At 30.5% G+C, this 20,754-nt stretch overlaps 2 protein-coding genes across 6 annotated transcripts in view; one reads left to right on the top strand and one right to left on the bottom strand.

The window, feature by feature from the left end:
- Positions 1-653: 653 nt before the first annotated feature.
- mtg (mind the gap) lies at positions 654-13,952 on the top strand. 2 transcript variants are annotated; one of them, XM_031919561.2, is made up of 8 exons: positions 664-984; positions 8,058-8,192; positions 9,773-9,885; positions 11,264-11,677; positions 11,773-12,009; positions 12,146-12,483; positions 12,578-12,758; positions 12,848-13,952. In XM_031919561.2, exons 1-8 carry the CDS (start codon positions 945-947, stop codon positions 13,109-13,111), a joined length of 1,722 nt encoding a protein of 573 aa, XP_031775421.1. In that variant the 5' UTR covers positions 664-944; the 3' UTR covers positions 13,112-13,952. The 2 variants fall into 2 exon arrangements, with proteins under 2 accessions (XP_086771540.1, XP_031775421.1); XM_086915414.1 differs by lacking the exon at positions 8,058-8,192 and having other exon boundaries at positions 654-984.
- Positions 13,878-20,754, bottom strand: part of LOC100863865 (thrombospondin type-1 domain-containing protein 4) — a 25,784-nt gene continuing 18,907 nt past the window's right edge. For all 4 annotated transcript variants that reach the window (XM_086915411.1, XM_031919559.2, XM_086915413.1 and 1 more), the window contains exons 3-14: positions 20,284-20,431; positions 17,516-17,682; positions 17,355-17,448; positions 17,244-17,280; positions 17,041-17,162; positions 16,809-16,938; positions 16,338-16,581; positions 15,967-16,167; positions 15,625-15,786; positions 15,256-15,432; positions 14,904-15,120; positions 13,878-14,636 (exon numbers count right to left, since the gene is read on the bottom strand). In XM_086915411.1, coding sequence (XP_086771537.1) covers positions 14,500-14,636; positions 14,904-15,120; positions 15,256-15,432; positions 15,625-15,786; positions 15,967-16,167; positions 16,338-16,581; positions 16,809-16,938; positions 17,041-17,162; positions 17,244-17,280; positions 17,355-17,448; positions 17,516-17,682; positions 20,284-20,431 — 1,836 coding nt within the window. In that variant the 3' untranslated portion in view covers positions 13,878-14,499. The remainder of the gene's footprint in view (positions 14,637-14,903; positions 15,121-15,255; positions 15,433-15,624; positions 15,787-15,966; positions 16,168-16,337; positions 16,582-16,808; positions 16,939-17,040; positions 17,163-17,243; positions 17,281-17,354; positions 17,449-17,515; positions 17,683-20,283; positions 20,432-20,754) is intronic.

The raw sequence follows: 20,754 nt of genomic DNA, 5'->3' as shown, positions 1-20,754 counted from the left end.
CGCGTATCGAGCCTATGAGCAAACCGTTCCCGTTCAAGCTTGGTGGGGACTTGGACAGGACCGTCTCCTCTCAGGAAACAAGGCACCTGTGTAATTTCTAATATTCTTAAACAATTTCTACAAATAGAAATATCACTTTTGCGAACTTAAACCTCGCAAGTTTCAATTCCTACTTGGAAATTGGAGTCAAGATATTTCAGACGCCGATGTTTCTTTACAAAGAAAAAGATAATTCCAATTTTAAAAAAGAATACTGGAGATCAAGGAATATGATCGAATATTAATAACAGCGAGAATTGCAAGATAGAATTAATAAGTGATAGTGACAATCCCTTTCTCAAAAAAGAGACGATACTTTCTTTCCAATTTTAAAAAAATATTTGAGATATCATCAGCTCGAAAAATTCAATAATTCGAGTAACGAATTAAAATTTTTCAATAAAATCACGGACTTGAACGAATTTATTTTAACGATAATAAACGATAAAAATCTTACATGAAATATTCCTCGAACATTTTCATGCACGTTTAACATGGATATATTTTAGCCGCATATGTAATCACCAATTATCAAACGTTTTCCACGATGGCGAGAAGAGAATGGGAGGGGGATCTGGAAAGTGGAGCCAAGTTTCAGCCGTCCCTGGAAACCAGATGGGGTCTGAAAGCGTGCTCGCCTTCGAGGAACATATCCATACAGTATTAGTGTCCGCGAGAACGAGTAACCTGTCGTATCTTTTTATCTTTCTGTCGTGGAATATCATCGAAGGCTCGTAATTTCGCGGATTTTGCCTTCTTCGATCATCGCGATTACGAGAATAATTATCTAACGGTGAAACGGTTGAAGAATCCTCGAAGAGGAGACGTTTGGGGAACGTTTCGAGACAATTATCGACTATTTTTATTGACAAAACTAAACGATAAGTAAAACTGGATAGACAAGTATGAAGATTGCCACGACCTTATTCCTCTTCGTAGTTGTCGGTACGTAGAACAGTTATTTGTTTCAAATTTTAAGATGCAGCTTCTGAATTTGACATGTGTATTTTCTCATAATTGTATATCGTGCTCGTGTTTTTAATTTGTATGTAATTATTCATAGGAGGTATTATAGTTGATTGGATTGGATATTAAAATCAGATAGTCGACGATCGAGTTTAGAATTTAGTAAATGATTCTTCCAGAATTTTTGATATCGTTTCATTGGTGATTTCGTAACGTTTTGTGTAGAGCTTGGAAGTTCATAAAAGAAAGGTGAAAGTGTGGACGTAACATTATCATATATAATTATCGCTAAAAAAATTCTAGAGAGTAAAGTTTCTATATCGATTAATGTGAGAAATTAATATGAAGAAGATCGTGTTGAAAATACATATTTACTTAAAATGGAAGCTGTGTTTTCGAGAGCATAATTAAGATATTTGGATATTCATGTGCAAATATTTAAATATTCGATTTATATCACATGAATATTTAAGCGTTCAGCACAAGTCTCGATCTAAAAGTTTCTGACCATTAAAATATATTACACAAGTTTTTTTGTCACAATCACAGAATCTTTTTATGATATGAGACTCATATATCAAAATTATGTTTAAATATTCAACAACTAGTTTCCAATATATTTAATTTCATTTTTCTCTGTTTGATCTAATAAATGATGGTATATGTAAGGATTGGAAACTAGTATCTTACAATACTCTTTCTCGGTTTTTGGGCCTTTTTTCCCACCATTCACGCTTTGTATCAAAGCATTTTATATTCTGTGCTATCGAACCCATATCTATCTTGACTGACACCATTGTATACTACTTTTTCCTTATCACTCGATCTTATTATTATTGGACTACACTATTGGATCTTCAAATAATCGTCTTTCATTGATAATAGCTTAGTACTTCTCTAGATATAAGCTATATTCCTCTCATTTCAATACATGGATCATTGTAAATATGATTTTTCGTATCGAAAAATGTGGAAAATATTGCGTTTTTAACCGCACTACATACGTATCCTGCTACTATGGCTTTTCGTGGGCTAAGAAGAAGTAATTTTCATTAATTTCACGGTCCTCTTCTCCACAACTTAAGCATGACCGATGTGTGGTTTTGCATCATGCGTCGCGATATTACAGTACTACGAATGTAGCTTATAATAAAATTTACAGATAAAATTTTAGAAAATATATTAGAAATAAATCTTTGTTTTGTTTAGGTAATTATTATATTTGCAATAGATGTGAAAATTTTGAAATATCAAAGTTTTTTCAGCTGAAACTTCTTTCACTAATTATAATAAAAATCGAATAAGGAATTATATAAAAGATTTCAAAAATGTATATATATATATATATATATATATATATAAGATATATAAGATAATGTAAATAAGTTGTAAAATACCAAATATTAATTAATATTCAATTTCTCAACGATAATTATAAAAAAATCAAACTTAGGAAGAAATCAAAATTGATTTTATTTCTTATTTATTTATTCGCAATTATCAATATATTAATTATGTATATTCAATTATATATATATATAATATTTTCTTTACTACATCAATATCCATTATAATGTTTCATTCAAAGGAAAGAATAGGAATATGAAATAAAATAAAAATATGAGATACCAAAATTCTGTATACAATATTTATAATTTCAACAATAATTATACTTCAATATAACATCAAAAACAATCTTCCATGGCTGTTGATAATTACTTTTGTTATGTTATATATTTTTCAATAGAAATCTTAAGCAGAACTCTGCTTATTAAAATGAAATTTACTTTAATTTATTTTATAATTTTTAAGGAAACAAAAAAAGATACATTATACTGTAATAATCATAGTTTTATCATATTAACGAAAAAATTTAAGTATTCGTGCTTTGATTATGATATAACAAGAGAAAGTTAAATAGCAAATTAGTAGAAATACTTGATTGATAGAGAATATAATTAAAGTTTCTCAAAAAAGTTTTTTTAAAGACGAATTACAGATAAAATACACTTATATATTTATATATCATAACTTATATACTTTATATATTATTATATAAACATAATATATTTATGTTTATGCAACATGATATAAAACGTTTCGTAACATGGATAATCCTCAAATCTTTTTACTTGATTTTTTTTATTTATTATCATTCTTTCTCTGTATCGAAAAAAAAAAACAAAAAAAGGAAGAATAAAATAAATTCTCGCAATTACATCCTCTTCTTCATCAAGAAAATTATTCAATCGTAGCGTTTACATTCACGCGAAACACGATATATTCACGAATGGAACAGTGCATTAAATGATATGCATAAACGCAATTGAATGGCCGCGACGCGACGAGGATAGAATCATTGAAGAGGAAAAGTAACAGTAAAGTCGATCGTATCACATTAGTTCGAACTAGAAAGTGTAAAAAACATCGGTTCAACATTGATAAAAATATCGATGCGAGAGAAATAGAACGAAAGCAAGCGACGAAAGTAAGCAATTACTTTGCCCGTGTCGACAATTGTGTCGACGATTATAAACAGGAATCGAGAAAGGGGATCGAAATCATCGAGTGAATCGCGCGTGTCAAACGAAATTGTATATATATTTTCGAGCAATTCAACAATATAGCAATACTCGAAAATAATAAGAGACGTATATATGGGTCGTGGAAACTTTTACTGCTGTTACGATTATATTTTTCGTTGACAGCGTGTAATACGCTTGTCATTCCTACTTTCTCTGTATATTTATCGAAAAAATGACTTTCACGTTGGAAATGGTAATTAATTGGATTGTGATAAGATGACGAGTTTTATATAAGTACGAGGTGTCGAGAAAATTTGCATAAAGAATGCAAGGAGGAGAATGATCTTATGACAATTTAAAGATTCAAGGATTAGTTTTCTTTTAGAAAGGAAAAGTTGTAATAAAGATTCAGTTTCTCTATAATTAATGTTCGTTAGATTAAATGGAATATCATTTGACGAAGATAGATTGTTGTAAGAAAAGAGAAGGTTTCGTGTAAGAAAAGAAAAAACGCTGTAACAAATTGTGTTTTGTGTATCAACTGTGGTTTCTGTTCACTGGATCGATTTATTCGACGAGGAAGCAGCTTTCAAAACGGATACAGAGGCACAGATTGTTATAGGATGATACTCGTCGGATTCTAATAATGTTTCCACCAAGTTTTCGACAGTTAGGTGTTATTTGGGGAATCGGGTCAGCAACGAGTCTATGTGAGCGTTTTCGTATCCAACTGGTCACTTTCTACATATGGTTCTCTTTCTATCACTTCTTCAAATGATAGAAGATGATCTTCAAATTCTTCCTCATCTCCTCTTCTTTTCGTGTAAAAATATTTGATGTCAATAGCGAAGAGAAACGAAGACGATTTCTCTACGCAAGTAATAAATTATTTATATTCAAAAAAAAAAATGAAGAAATATCGTTTTATATTTTCAACATCTTCAACGATTAATTTATTCTTTCGTTAATGACGATTTAGATTCGGACAGTAAAAAAAAAAGTATTTGGTGCATGTAAATAAAAAAGAATAAATTTCACTTAATTTTCAGTTATAAGATTTCACGATTCATTTCTTTTCATTTTATGTCGTTGACTATTTATTAAAATCTTGTCGAATTTTTTCGAAATCAGAAAAAAAATTCGGTGACAAATGAGCTGCGATTGTGAGAGTGGCAATTGTAAAGGAGAGTACCGTTCTCAAGGTAAAGGTAAAGGCCGCGTTCGTGGGAAAGTATTGCGCAGGTTTACTCCATTAAGAACGAATCGTTGTGTCGTTTCACATAAAATCAAGAAACGATGACAGATAAAGAAAAGTGAATTTAATTCTCCATTCATACAATTTTGTATAATTAGACTGCGTGACTGGGATTGCTCTTGAAAAGGAACAGTGAAAGTATTCTTGAAATTTTTACGATCAAAATCATTGTCCCCGATCTTACCAGTGAATAGAATCTTGAAAGAGATTAGAATTTGACCCAATTTTTGGAACAGGACTGGAATTCCTTAAAATGAAACAAAAAAAAAGTAAATTTTATGCAAAATTTGTCTAAAAAAAATCAGAAAGAATTATTGTGATTTTGAGAAGTTACATAATTTAAAATATAAGATTTAAATATATTTTATTTGAATTCAAAATAAATAGTAGTTTGAATTGAAATGATGAATTATATTTTAATAAGACAGTTAATTATAAAAAGTTTTTTTTATTTTTGATAATTAATAAAAATCTTATGAGAAAATTTTTCAAGAAATATTTTTCCAAATGCAAAATATCATTTAGCTATTCAAATAAATTATATTTAATATTATTCAAATAATTTTTAAATGTTTCAAAGTTTATTGGAACTTTTATATTTTTTGATACAATCGTTCGTTAAATAACGTTCTTCTTAAGAATAATCTGTGACTTTATTCTTCAGTAATTCGGTCAACATGTAGGCTTGAGCTTTCTCGTTTGAAAATTTCACTACATTCATGCAACGTAAGCTGAATATTCGAATTGAAACGTCTATGAAACGTTTTTTATTATATTTTTAAATCATCATTTTCAGATAATACAAAACGTACTCGTAAAATTTCATCATCTTCGATCTTTTCATTTATTGTGAAACGTTGTATGAAACGTAGAATATTAAACGTAATAACTTTCTTCTCCATTTGTAAAATGTTACATAGAATTATGGCACAAGAAATATAGGCTAAGGACATAAAAGAAGTAGAAAATATATTCAGCGATCACAAAAGTATTAAGAAAGTGAATTTGCATTTAGTCCAAAGTTACAATTTAAATATACAATTGAGATGTTAATACATGTAAATATATCATAACTAACGTGCATTAAAAACATCTATTAATTAATTTAAATAGTTATAAATTATAATTAACATTTTAATTCAAATAGAATCACTTCAATACTTATAAAACTTGATATTTTTATAAGAAGAAATTTATTTTTCGAAAAAATAATCATTTATTTTTCCTGCAATTTATAGATTATACTTACCATTGCATCTCTATAATTAAGTCAATTTCATTCATTAATGCAATGACGAGATGAAAAAAAATTCCATTTAGAATATGAAGTAAAATCGAAAAAAAAAAACGTATAAAAAAGAAAGTAACTAAAGAAAGAGCTATTGACTATTAATTATACAGATCGTAAAGTTAATTTTACAAAACTGTTACAATGTCGCAATCTTTACTCGTTTGATTTCGAAAGAGCAGAATTACCAAGAATTTTGAGACACGGAACTGATTTTGAAGTATGGAACGTGGCCAGTCGTGGCCAGTCGAAAGGTTGATTGGACTCTTCAAGTGGGTCAGTAGGCTGTGGCCCAATGGCACGTTGGCAAATCTTCTCCGAACTCGAGTTCCGGAAGTATATATATTTCTTTGGAACATTTCTTTCAATATCTTTCTTCTTCTTTACCTAATCACGATGATTGAACTCCAAAAAAATAAAATCTCTGATATCTTTTGCAATTAATAATTGAGCACGCGTGTCACGAACAACAAGAAATTCTATGCATTATCTGTGATATTTTATTTAAATCAATATGTGTCAAACGATGGTGTGATGTTTTTGACTAAACTAATATAAGACTATAATTTGCATGCTCTTACACGATTCATCTGTTTGAACTTTCTTCAAAATCTGCGTGTGATTTCAATTTTTTGTACGTTGTGAGAGATCACGAATATCAACGAAGATTTTGTTTGAGCGAATATCATTACCTTAAACGATTGAGTCATCTCGATGGAGAAAATTATATAGTCGATGACAACTTGGTGCAGATGTAATGGAAAAAGATTTGTAATTTGTAACACTTAAACACTGATTTCACTAAAATTGGTTTCCTTGGAGAGGAAAACGAAAGTTATTTTCTACAGTAAAACGTCAATTATTTAAACTTCTCCACTTATCCAATAATTGATTATAAAAAATATATATGTATTTAACTATATCTAAAAATATTTAAATTCTGGACAATGCATCTTGTGGACGTATTTAAAAATAATTAGTTTATTTTTTTATTTCCCTTATGAAATATATACATGAATATTTTATGTAAAAATTAATTTCTATTTGTTTCGTATTTACAAATTTGATTTCTTTTTTAAATTATCGAAAGGATCTTCCAATTAATTATTCGAATTTTACTTGCTATAATAAAATACGATTAAATGTTTCAATTATTCTTAAAATAATAGTATCTTTATTCCATCTTTAATTATCTTGATCTGAAAAAAGAAAAACTTCGTTAACGTGCTATTTATACGAAAATTAACTACGACATTGCGTTAACGTCATAAAAAACGTGACTGAATTAAAACGATCGTATCAATGTCGTTCGTGAAAAAATCACTAATTACAATCAAGGTTATCGTGCTCGATGAGATCGTCGTTTACGATAACAAGACTATTCACGGACAAGGGTCAATAGCACAGATTACAGAATCGTGGATTAAATCTGCCCCCGTATTTATTAGAAATTTTTATTTTCATTTCAATTTTAGTCGAGATCGAGTCGATCAAATAACTGATTAAATTCAGAATAATAAGAAGAACGCAAATTTTCATCGCGGTGTCGCGTCGACTTCATACTTTTATGTCGAAAAATCCGGTTTAAAAAACGTTGAACTTTCTCTGAGAAAGTTCTCCTATTGTTTCTGAAAATTTATCGCCGATTTCCTAAAATAACAACGAACCGCTAATCTTTTAAGAAAATAAAACAAAGAAAATAAAAAGAAGTAAGTAGAAGAGAAAAGTACACCTCATTCATTCAACTAATAAAAATAATCGAGCGTTTGATAATTTTTCATCGTTGTTTCAATGTTTTCATTGTTCGATAAGTATTTAGTAATTTTTCGTCGAATATTAATAATTATTTTAATATTGATCTCGAAATTAATTTGCATATCATTGAGTCACGATACAATAGAGGAATTAATTAACAATGAAATCAGAAGCTGGATCGGAACAGGGATCGATCCATAGTTGTTCTTCTCTTCCGGTTTGGTTGCAGGATGCACGTGGCGGGAGACACTAGGGACATGCGTGTTTCAGTCGGACTTTGGTTTCGTGCTTAACTGCGCCTTCAAAAAATCCGGCCTATTTCGAGTACGAAATCTTGGAGGTGTCAAAGGCTACGTCGGCCTGGGTGAGTCGAAACAAACCGGTCGAAACACTTTTCGCGAAACAGCGAATTGCTCTGAATACCGTCGACATTGTAAATTCTTGAATAGCAATTTAATCATTCTTCCATCGTAATATAATTAATCGATCGAAAGCGTTTTGTAAATATATTGTACATTTATGATTAACAATATTTTTTTCCTATTCTATCGCTTGTACTATTCTATCGTATGTATTAACACACTCTTATGTGCATTATTTATCTATATAAAATGGATATCGTTGAAATAATGTGATGTGTATAAAACAGAGAAAGTGTAAATACTTATTTTTTCTATTGCTTATATATATAAAAAATACTAATATTTCAAACAAATATGTGTATAACGATTCGCTTTTCAGAGATCGACACATTTCTTCTGGCTGTTTCGCTGTCGCTTGAATCAATTAACATTTCTCTATGTTGAGTAGTAAGTTATTACACTTTCTTGCAGGATTTGTAAATAACATACTTTCCACTGTCTACGTCTATTATTTGGCGGCCTGATTTTTCAATATATGTCGTTGGACAGAAGAAAAGAAGAGAAAAAAGATCGGATGTTTTGCGCGTTATCTCGTGCAACTAATTGCGCATTATGCAAGAATTGAATTGTTGAATAATCAATAATTTTTGAAATAGAAAAATGATTATATCGAGTGTGTGACATTTCAAATTTAAAATTTCACGTAAAATATTGTCCTCTTTATTGCTGCTTATTCATCATATATAATATCCACAAAAATGAAAATGTAAATAGAATCGAATTAATATTCATTTATTCATAACGTTGAATAATCGATAACTATGTACATTGTCTTGTTAAAAAGAAATTCATGAAACACATATTATGAAACGAAGCACAAAAAGTGAATTACCATAAGATCCTAATCAATAGTTTGAAACATGCGTGAAATGAAACATTATCTTTTTCTTTAAAAGAAAAAAAAATCTTTCTTTTCAATTTACTGTCACTGTTACTTTGACAAGTATGAATAAGATAAATAAGAAGAAAGAAAGGATATTATACACATTACATTATTCATTTAAGCCAGAAAGATGGTACGTGTAATAAAAACTTAATTTACATTAAAATTGGTCAAAGATCAAAAGGACCGTTCTAAAAAATTTGCAGATTTATAGAACATTGAGAAAAGAAGTTGATTCTTGCGTAATATGTGATTGCTTAATTCTCTTCAATCTTCTAAAAGATCTGGTTTCTCGCATTCTTTTTCAGTAACGGTATTTGTCACTTACATAATGTACATAATTTAATATAAAATTAAAATAAAAAATGAATGCATGTCTGGAAGCTTTATTTAAAATAATATCATTTCTATACCATGTTTTCCAGGTAGATAGATATTAAAATAAATTGCAAATATTAAATTGATATATTTTAATCAAAATATCATCAGAGCATTTAGTATATAGAATTTATTTCTTTATATAAATTTTTGCCTCGAAACAAAATCTTTGAAATATTTATAGATTATGGATTTATTTAAATTTAAATTTAGAAATTTTATGATACAACTTTGTACAATTAATATCACTATTAACTTCAGGATTTTCGGTGGGCGACGAGCTGGGCTTTGGTCAATCCCTGTCCAATGTAGAGGCTTTAAAAAGAAGAAGTGTACAGACCAATAGAATTGGTTCATCGTCCTACACTAATTTGGTAAGCCTATTGAAAACGTAGAAACGTGTTATATTTCTTTTAAATAAAGGAGATGAAAAGAAGCGAAATTCTTAAATTATTAAATTTGATGCGAATGGTATTGACAATTTTTTCTAAGTCAATTTTTATTCTATATCACTACGCAGGTATGTACCTTCTTGTACACAAGTAGTTCAAGGAAAATCTAGGATAAATAAGAATGTAAAAAGCAATTCCATCCATGATTCTTATAATGGCAAGATTTTCTTTTTCCTTTTTTTTCACTGCATTCCGATTGAATCCATATATAATATGATGCTCAACACTGTTTTCTTTGTGTAATCGTGATCCAAATCTGCATTTATTATAACGAGAAAAGAGGAGATAAATAACTTCTTTGATACTTAATAGCTCCTTCTTAAACGAGATAAAAAAATGTCAATATCTTTAACGATAATCTTTAAAAAATTATATTAACAATTTATTGAAGGAAAATTGCAGTCACATGTCCAAATTTTAGATAAGTTTATTAAAATATCGATTAAGCCTGAAAATATGCGATCGATCTTATCGTAATTAGTGCGTGAACTCTTCACGTAAAACTTTCCACAACAATAACACGTTAAGTCTAGTTAAATTCTCATTCTCATACTAATGCATGTACATTTAATTTTCATAGATATAAGAAAAAAAGAAGATGAATGAAATAGGACAAGATCAAAATGCATTAATCATCAACATATGATTCCTAGTAATTTACACAAAAGTAATTAGATATATATATTTTCAATTTTTAAAATATGTCTCACTTTTCTTCGTTATTCTAATATACCATATTTTTTTTTAGTTCTTAAAAGCTTAAATAGAATAGAAATGTTGAAGAGTTTCATCTCATAAGTTTTATGTAAATTGTACTTACAAATCTATTTGCTATTTATCCTTCGATCCCCTAAAAAAAAAAAAAAAAAAAAAAAAAAAAAACATTTAAAAAAATTTTTCAATGATATAAACATAACTCTAATGCATAATTAAAGTTTTTATGTCTCTCTTTAAATATATACTAAGCGCGATAATGTATTTAATTCAATAGATAGATTTTTATTTTTTATTTTTTTTCGTAGATTTAATGCATAGTTATTTGAATACAAACAAGAGATCGTTAATTATATTAGACAAGAGAATTTCGAAATGCATAATCATCCGTATATTGACATTTGAAACACCATTTCATGTTTATGCAAATAATGGAATGCTATAAAAATAAATACGTATAATTTTATTTCTAATTCAGTTAAAAGTCAACATTAATTTTACCAAAAATTATTCACATCCTTTTAAACAAATTCTTTTAAAAAAAGATATAATATAATTGTGATACATCGATAATGATTCGTTTAAGGCGACCAATCGAGATGATCAGAGACAACACACACAAAACACTCGACAAGTAGTGCCTCCTTTCAAACCTTTGCCACCTGGAGCAGCAAGGCCGATAGCTCAGCAACCAGAACGACAAAAATTGGTGGTACAACAAAATTCCACGGTCCTTAGAACCATACCAGCACCTTCCTTATCAGCAACGCAGCAAGATTTATTGAGGCAACAGCAATTGATGCAAGAAGCCAAACAGAAGCAGCAATTGAAATTGCAACAAGAAGCTTTCGCGTTGCAAGTGTTGAAGCAACAGAGGCTACAACAGCAGGAAGCCATGAGACAGCAGCAATTACAAAAACTTCAACAACAAAAACAAATGATGGTTCAACAACATAAAAGGCATCAACAGGTCATTCCAATGCAAGTGATAAGGGATCAGGTAATTTTCATTAATTCGAATCGATATGCTGATTTTTTATTTCTTAAAATTGTTAAAACAATTCTTTGACTTGAAAATTGATGTTTATTCCATAGACACCACAGATGCTCGCGGTTGCAGCTGCAATTCCAGGAAAATTGCCAAACATCGTTGCTGCCATACCACCAACTGGCAGCATCGTAGAACCAGAAACTTCGAAATCAACGAATGATGGCTTACCACCCTTTATCTCGATGCCACAGTCGTCTGCTCAATTGACTGATCGAATCAGCAACAATCCAGCTATTTTAGAGGATTCTGATAATGAAGTATCGAAAGACGATTTCAATCAGGTAGATTTCAATCTTATTTTCTTATAATATTCAAAAATTTTTTCTATATAGTACCAATTTCTTTTTAAATTTTGTTCTGCAGTATTGATATAGTTTTTAACTAACTCTTATATATACTCTTCGATACATTATTTAGCTTCCTCTGCCCGGGGATGAAGTTGCCTCCTCGGTCAACGAGATGACTTTGCTTTCCCTTCAGCCAATGCCTCTTCAATCAGCTGAATTCAATAAATCACAACAGCAAACCAATAAACGACAATCGATGCCATCCTCATCGTCGTTGCCATCGTCACTTCCGTCTTTAGCGCCTATTCAGGGAATGGAGACATCGTTAAAAGCTCTCGCGGAAGCAAGTAACATCACCTTGGAAGCTCTGGAAGCGGCTATTCTCCTCAGACAGCAACAACTTATGCGAAAACAGCAAGGACCGGCGAGCAGTAGCACTACGACTACAACAATGTCTCCACACAAAAAGTAAAAAATATATATGTATATATATTTCATTCGATTTTCTGCAATACCTCTTTTTCTTTTCCCAATAAATTGTTATCGTTATTAATATTTTCAGTAAATATAATTCTGGAGCCACTAAAGTAATGAATGCGCCTCGTGAGTATTATCCAATGGGATACGATAAGAATTTCGATGACAATTTCGCAAGCCGAGTGGATCTTCCAGACACGAGCTTTTATTGCGGTGATCAAAAGCATTTTCCAGGGCTTTATGCCGACGAGGATCTTGGATGCATGGTAAATTTATTCTTATTAAATTATATAATATAAACAAAGATTTATTTATTTTTTCATTTTTAATTGTTTCATTCTTCGTGAACAATTAGGTGTTTCATGTCTGCGCACTGACAGATGATGGTCTGATTATGAAGAGCTTCCTCTGTCCTGAATCTACCCTGTTCGACCAAACGATTCTAAAGTGCAACTGGTGGTTCTACGTAGATTGCAAAGCCTCTAAAAGCTTGTACGACAGTAACATCCCAATTAGCAAAAGTTATCAACTTATGAAAGCCTTAGCATTCTTTTCAGCGTACAAAAATCATGATAATAGTACAATTTCTGCTGAAGAAAATTTAGAAAATTCAGAATAATTTCTGAACTTGCTAAAGGAACTATATCCTCGTATCTAGTTTATTATTGTAGTTCTCGTATAATTTTTTAATCGGTTCTACGATTGCCAATTTATTTTCTTTTGATCCAATTAAGCTTTGGAATTTGTTAAAATCAGTTTCTCTATTTATTTTAATATGGAGCTAAGTTTTTTGCTCAATTCGTGTCATTATTATTGAAATTTTAAATTAGAAAATAATTTTTGGTGAATGTTCGGTTTATCTCGATGGTTTATCTTAATGGATTAAAAGAAACTTTTCTGTTGATGCGTAAAATGAAGAATGTACAGTATTGCCTTGCTGGAATTTTGCTTTGCTGAGAAATTGAATAATTAATTATCAACATTATTATATTCATTTATGTCCATTTCACACAGAAAAAGCAAAATAAACCATTTCCTATAAATTATTCAAATGATATCCTAATCATTTGTCAGTTAGCTGCCACTGAGCAAGGCATTTCTGTACTTTAAAAATTATTCGTTTTGTGATATGACAATTCTCTTCTACGATCACTGCCGTCATAATCCAAAACGATAAATGTGTACATATAATTTATTACGTTATAATATGTGATAGGCGTAGTGAATAATTTTTAATTAGTTGTGTTATTAGCATTGTAAATAGTATCATGTTGGTACTTTCGTTGATATGGCTTGTTTAATGATGATTCCATTTTGTTGACATGGCTGTTTTCTATATAGTTGAAATAAAAAAAAGAAAGAAAGAAAGAAAGAAAGAAAGAAGATAGAAAGCATAAACTTTATTATAGCAAATAATAACTATGGAAAATAATACAAATTAAATGCCAATGTTGCGTTAATTTATGCGATCAGTCTATAATTTCTCGTCGACGATCTCGTGATTTCCTTTTGAATATTAAAATTTACTAAATTTTCCTTTCATTTTAATTTAATCTAACACTTATTTTCAATATTAAATAAAAAGCTCGAACGATTTTCACAGATAGATTAATCATAAATAATTATACATTAATATCATCGTTTCTATAAAATTACAATTAAAGCTATACGTATATAATTCGATAAATAATCTACTTTTCAAAACGTTATAAAACGTTGACAATTGTTATAATTTATTAACTTTTATAAAAGTTTAATCCAAGCTTATTCATAAACCTATGGATTATTTATAATAATTATTTCATTATTTACTTTAGGAAATCTAATATCTAATATCATTTCTATACATAAAACTTGGCGTTAAAAATCTTTCATCAGGCAGTGCAAGAGTAAGTAATTCTACGACACGTATAATATCATAAAGTTACGTTCAATGATTCGATCAATCATCGATGCTTTAAATTTGCATTTACGATACATTTGGTTGATCGACAGAATTTCAGATTTTCATTCGAGATCTTGCTTAGCTCTGGAACACGATTGACAGCACAGCTGATGGTAAAACTGGTAACTGCACAGCCGAGCTTGTGCCACTAAATTGCAGTTAGATGTACTGTCCTTGCAAAGTGGATTTTCTTCCAGAACTGAAAGTAAAAAATTATCAAAAATCTTTAATATGATTTCCAAAGATTGAAAAATTCGTAACCAAAAGAAAAAAAAAGAAAAGAAAAAGAAAATAAGTCATATCCAATTGAATTCATAAGGATCACTTTAATTTAAAAATCTATCAAATAGATAAGGTAGTTTTCTTGCAATGCAACATAATAAATGATAATAAATCGTAACGAATGTCTCATTAAAGAAAATTACAAATTTTTTGACAAATTATTAAGAAATGCCATGTGAAATACCATTTGATATTTCTGGATCGTCTTGAACTTGCAGGACAGTGTGATGATTCTCAGATCTGTGCATGTCCTCCTTGCAAGGATAGTCGTTGCAAGTTCGTCGAGATATAGGTCGATCCTTTTCTTTGCAATGGAGCTCGTGGTGTTCCGGTATCTGACCCTCTCTGTTCAGACACTTTACTTCTCTCTTTTGAAAGCCTTTTCCACACGATCGGGAGCACTAAAACGCGTGGAAAATAATTTACGTAACAATTATGAATTTTTTGCTTCGTGGTTTACAAATGTTTCTCAAAATTGTCAACTGTACAGAAGATTAATTTAATGTTAAAATGCGCAAGCGAAGAATTTAAATTACTTCTGTCCAGTCTGATATAAACCACGAGGATGTGCATGGTGGAGCGGTGCAAGATCTTCGACTTTCCGGTTTGTTCGCAGGGCAATTCATGTCGAGAACAACACGAAGAGATCCACGAAGCGTAGTTATGCAGGCTACTTCTCTGACTTGTTCTCCTTGATCACATTCCGTGGAACACTAGAGGAAAAGGTATTATTTATTCGAAATTTAAAATGTAAACTTTAAATCTCAAGGTTTGGATGGATCTTCCCCTCTTAGGGATAAAAATCGTGTATAATTTTTAAGATTTTCACAGCAAACGGTAAGCTAACATATCTATTATTCGGTATTAAATTTATTATTTTCCTTATTTATGTTATTTGAACCTACCGCGGTCCATGGTCCCGTAAACCATTGTCCACTACAGGTTCTGTTGCTGGAACAGGTTCTTGAAGTTTCAGGTCTTGTCGATTGGTCGCAAAATTCTCCCTCCGGATCTTTTTCGCAGAACACCTTTCTCGTTTGCATACCGACTCCACATTCGGCGGAACACTATTGAAATTGATAATAAATACTACACTTTTCTTAGAACGACAAAGAAAAAAAAATAATTAATTTTAAGTGTTAAATCGACTATCGAATATTTTTTATTTCCTCACAAGGCTCTTTCCGATTTACAAATTTAGAAAAATGTTAAGAAAGTTCCATAAAATAATCATATATATTTTCTACCTCCTCGGACCATTCAGTGTACAACCACTGCGAACTTTCGATTCTCGTGGAAATAGCATTCGTTTGTGGCGATTTAGTGGTACAGGCTCCTAAATCACAAGCATCTTGAGTAATAGGCTTTTCTGCAAGATTACACGTAGGGCCTTGTGTCACGCACGTTGCACTCCTTGTTCTCGTACCTGGACCGCAAGTTGTGGAACACTTGAAAGAAAAAAAAAAAAAGAAAAAAAACGAAATAATCACAATATATCTCAATAAACATAATAAATTATTCGTGATTTTTATCACGATTTTATCTTTTCTTTCTTTAACTCGATTTATTATATATATAGGCTTCGTTTTGAATTTTATTGGATAAAAGAGAAACATACCGTGGACCATGTGCCCACGCTCCATTGCGGAGGCGGTAATGTTGTTGGTGCTACCTTCGATTCGAGTTCACAGCGTGGCATTTCGCAAACCTCGGAAGTAGGAAAGATATTAGGCTCCACGCAGGCGCCATCGGCTATTCTCATTATCAACGATGCTGTTATTTCTTGTACGCATTCTATGCTTCTGGAACGCGTACCGCTACCGCAGGTAACCGAACAATGGCTCCACGGGCCTGCTCTCCATCTTTATAACGTTACGAAATATATTCGAATAAATATTGGAATTCACAAATTAAAATTATCTCAAATAAAATTATCTCTAAAATTAGATTAGATGGATACGTTAAATGTTGTATTTAAAATATTGAAACAATAAATGCGTAAAATTATTGAATTAAGGAATAGAAGAGTGCAGGATATATTATGGAAGAATATATTTTTTTTCAATTGAACGCGTGGAATTCTATTCACCTGGGTAGGCAAGGTGTAGTATTGCATCGTACTTGAGTTTCTCGCGGTTTTTCTAACGCGTGGCATCTCTTTTCAGGCACAGGTGTCTGTGTGTGTTCCCTCGTGCATACATACTTCAACATCTGAATACCTTTTTTTTTTTTTTTTTTTTTTTGGTACAACAAATAAAAAAGAAAGACGTTTGTTTCATATATTTAACTTGGAAATATAATTTCTAAAAATATCTCTTTACCTCCGCCACAAGTTTTACTACACTCGGTATAACCGCTTGGTTTCCAAAAGAATTTTCTTTTCTTGTACCGTCTTGGAAGATATGTTTGCGTTCCATCATTGATATTAGAACCGGCTTCCACTCTATGGAATAATGAATAATCGTTAATTGATAATGAAGTGTGACAAAAAAAAAAAAATATTGGAATATTCAAGAATTCTTACTTTCTGTGAGGAATAGCTTCACCAGCCTTGTTAGAAACTGAAATAGAACTTTCTGTACATTAATTGTTATTGTTATTTCATTCTCGTCTATTCAAAAGAAAAATTGTATACCCGTCCTATGTCCGAGATGAGAACTCGGAGACACCCCACTTCCGGGGATCACGTATCTATATACAATCCCAGGATTCGGTTCTTGATATAAAACCTGAATCGAAAATGTTTGAATATATATCTTCTTGTTTCATTTATTTCCATTGCTTTAATTTATTTACCATAACATCAATGGGCTCTTCCAACGGGCCAATGGCAGAGAAACTTTCCAAATTCTGGGGACTTTGACGAACGTAGACGAAGGTAGTCCCTGCCGCTTGATATTTACCAGGCAGACTTATGCTGTAATTTCCATTGAACACGTAGCTACCATCTTGCAACTTGACCGCTAGAAACAAGATTAAAATCCAAAGCAAGATTATTGAAATCTGTTCTTAAAGATTTCTCAGTTTCTATCACATCAGAAATCGAATATATGATTTAGTAGGATTTATCACTAATTCAATTTATCAAAATTTCATTCCATCCTATCTATAATTTTCAGTAAAGAAAATTAGATTTCTCGTTCGTCGTCAATGTATTGTCTAATATTTTTTTCCACAAGAATCGAAATGCGTAAATAAAACACATTCATTACGTAGAATAAAGCGTTGGACGACATTAAGATTCAGATCATTCTGTCGATAATGATTTCGCGTAATTGTAGCGCGTTTAAAGTTAGCTCGGATTCGCATAATGAGACGGAAACGGAGAGTCATTCACGGGTTTGCATGCGAGAAATGTCGGGTGCAATGCAACTGCGCGATACGATACATTGAAGGCATAGACGAGTCATTTAGCGGATGACGTGCACATTGGATAGCCGCTATGTGTCTTTCAACTCTCGTCAAGCTTGGTTAAACGAAATATTATCTTGATATGAACCGTGAATGCAAATTGTTTCGTTTTCATTTTACAAACGAGAGTGATACAATCTATCAACTTTGTTTAATTATCATACAATTACATAAAAATTGATTTTAAAAAGAAATAGAAATAGGTGGAATAATTTATTAGATTGCTTTCCCATGGAAAAATTATAATTATTTTAATAATTAATGATAACTTGTTTTATTCATATAGTCTTTCTTTTTTTTTTTTTTTTTTTGTAATTGATTATGTATATTTAAAACTTGTGCAATGATCTTTTTCATCGAGGCAATTTAAATTTCTAAGTATAAAAGATACATTATTTTTCGAAATTTACGATTCATGAAAATGTATGAAATTTAATCATGAATTTTATTCTAATTTAAATCTATAAATTTTTTACACTTTTACATTTTTCCAGTCTAGAAATTATTCAAATACTTCACTATATTTCTATTTTATGTATATTTAAATGCATTCTAAATATTGCCGCACGTTTAAGCTTTCCACAAATAGTTCGCGAAATAGAAATTATTTAAAAATTTACCACGAAATGGCCAGCCATCTAAAATTTACGACTAATAAAATTTTGGAAAAATTGTCGTAAATTGCACGTACACAAAATTGCGAAATCGACTTCGAGGATTCGTGTTACATACATATATAATTAATCACATCGTTATGAATACCTTCGATTCGTTTCGCATTACTTCACACCTACCTGGTTGTTTCACCAAGCGCTAAAGAATGGGTAATCGAATAAAAATAATATGCGCTATGTAATCTTCTTTAAAGATCTATGACACATCGACCCATTCGATCCATTGTGAAAATCTTGGCTGAGATCGTTTAGGCAAGAATTACAGCTCGCAAAGGTTCATATGATCGGTTTTACGACCGTATCAATTTATATTATTCACGGTTATTATTTGGATGTGGTTCAAGAAAACTGGACGTGTGAAAATTAAGAATAGAGAGTGAGAATTTTCAAAAGAATGAAGAATGAAAAATCTCACGGAAATATTAATTTTGGAAAATAAGTATTCTTCTACTCTCGTTTCTAAATGAAATAGCAAGATTACGTGAACAGAGAAAACTATTTAATTACAAAATTCATTTTCACTCACAATATATATTAACAAATATATATAATTTCAAATCGAATATATTATTCAATTTATACGGATTTATATAATTCTTCGGATTATAAATAAAAAACAAGATATTTTATGACTATTACATATAACTATAAAATCAATTGATTACTCATTATGACGATACGTATATCGTTAAACTTAACAATTCTTTACGATTACAATAAAATTGCGTATTCAACAATCTTAGAATAAATGAGAAATATTATAAAAAAAATTTCAATAAAATCCATATATATATATAATATGGAATAGGTTATATCGTTAAATATGTTTTAATACTATCACAGAGTCAGAACGAATCAAAGGACAAAGTTGTGATCACGTATTGTGTCACGTGAATAGCTACTGCATTTAATTTACGTTCACTTAATGCGTGTGCAGACATTGGAGATTATGCAAGGGTTGATGCCAAGAATAATGCCTCGAATAGAATGAATTCTAGGCATCGATAATAAAGAGGCATCATGAACAAGTACAATTGATTGTTTGTAATCGTGAATAATCTTCTCACGACAATGATTTGCTTATTAATACATTTTGTTATACTCGAGCGAAATTCTATGTATAAGCTTGATTCAATATTATTTGTAATGTAATATTTTCCTTCATTCGTTTTTTCTTTCTTTAATATCTTTTTTATTCAATTGAATATATTTATTAAAATTTATTATACTTTATTATTATTATTATTGTTATATCAGAAAGAAATGAAGGAAAGTCAGATTCATTATCTTGCAAGAATCTTACAAAAAAAAAAAAATAAGATAAAAAAAATTTATGAAATCATTTTCGAATTTGCATACTATACGATACATTTTATAAATCAAGATTTATCTCATTGTTCATTCAGTTTGCGAAGATTTTCTCTTGTGTACGAGTATTTTTGTCCGATGATGCAGTGCGATAAATATATGCCTTCTTACCCAAATAATTCTCCGTGTGACGTAATTGTGTCACGTTCAAAACCACAGCACCACGAGGAACCGTGGCAACCAAATTGTAACCCCGTTCCAAGGTCGGTTCCGTGAAAATCCCATCGATTAAATGTCCATCGCAGCAATTCAGAAAACACTGAGAACATATTAAGTTTGAAATTAATCGAATTATTTCGAAATTGAAAACAATTTAAAACATTAAGAGTATTGTATTATTTTATTTTACATTATTTTCATCAATAGCTGATGCAACAATTGAGATAATGGAGAATAAAAGTAAAAAGGATGATCGAAAGATGACAAAACGCATTGTCAAAGAAAATAGAAATGACACGGAAGTAATAACACATTTGCACATTCTCGACGAGGAAGCAATCAAAATCCACTGACAAAAATAATGGAAAGCGTTACGCTCGTTTTGTCAAGCACATTGCTTGCACGCTGCAGCACATTGGTACA

This window comes from Apis florea, unplaced genomic scaffold (genome assembly GCF_048593485.1).
Source record: "Apis florea isolate Af1SG1 unplaced genomic scaffold, ASM4859348v1 contig_3775_pilon, whole genome shotgun sequence".
Lineage (NCBI taxonomy): Eukaryota > Metazoa > Arthropoda > Insecta > Hymenoptera > Apidae > Apis > Apis florea.
The sequence above is the reverse complement of the archived record's forward strand: the minus strand, read 5'-3'. Positions and strand labels throughout refer to the sequence as shown.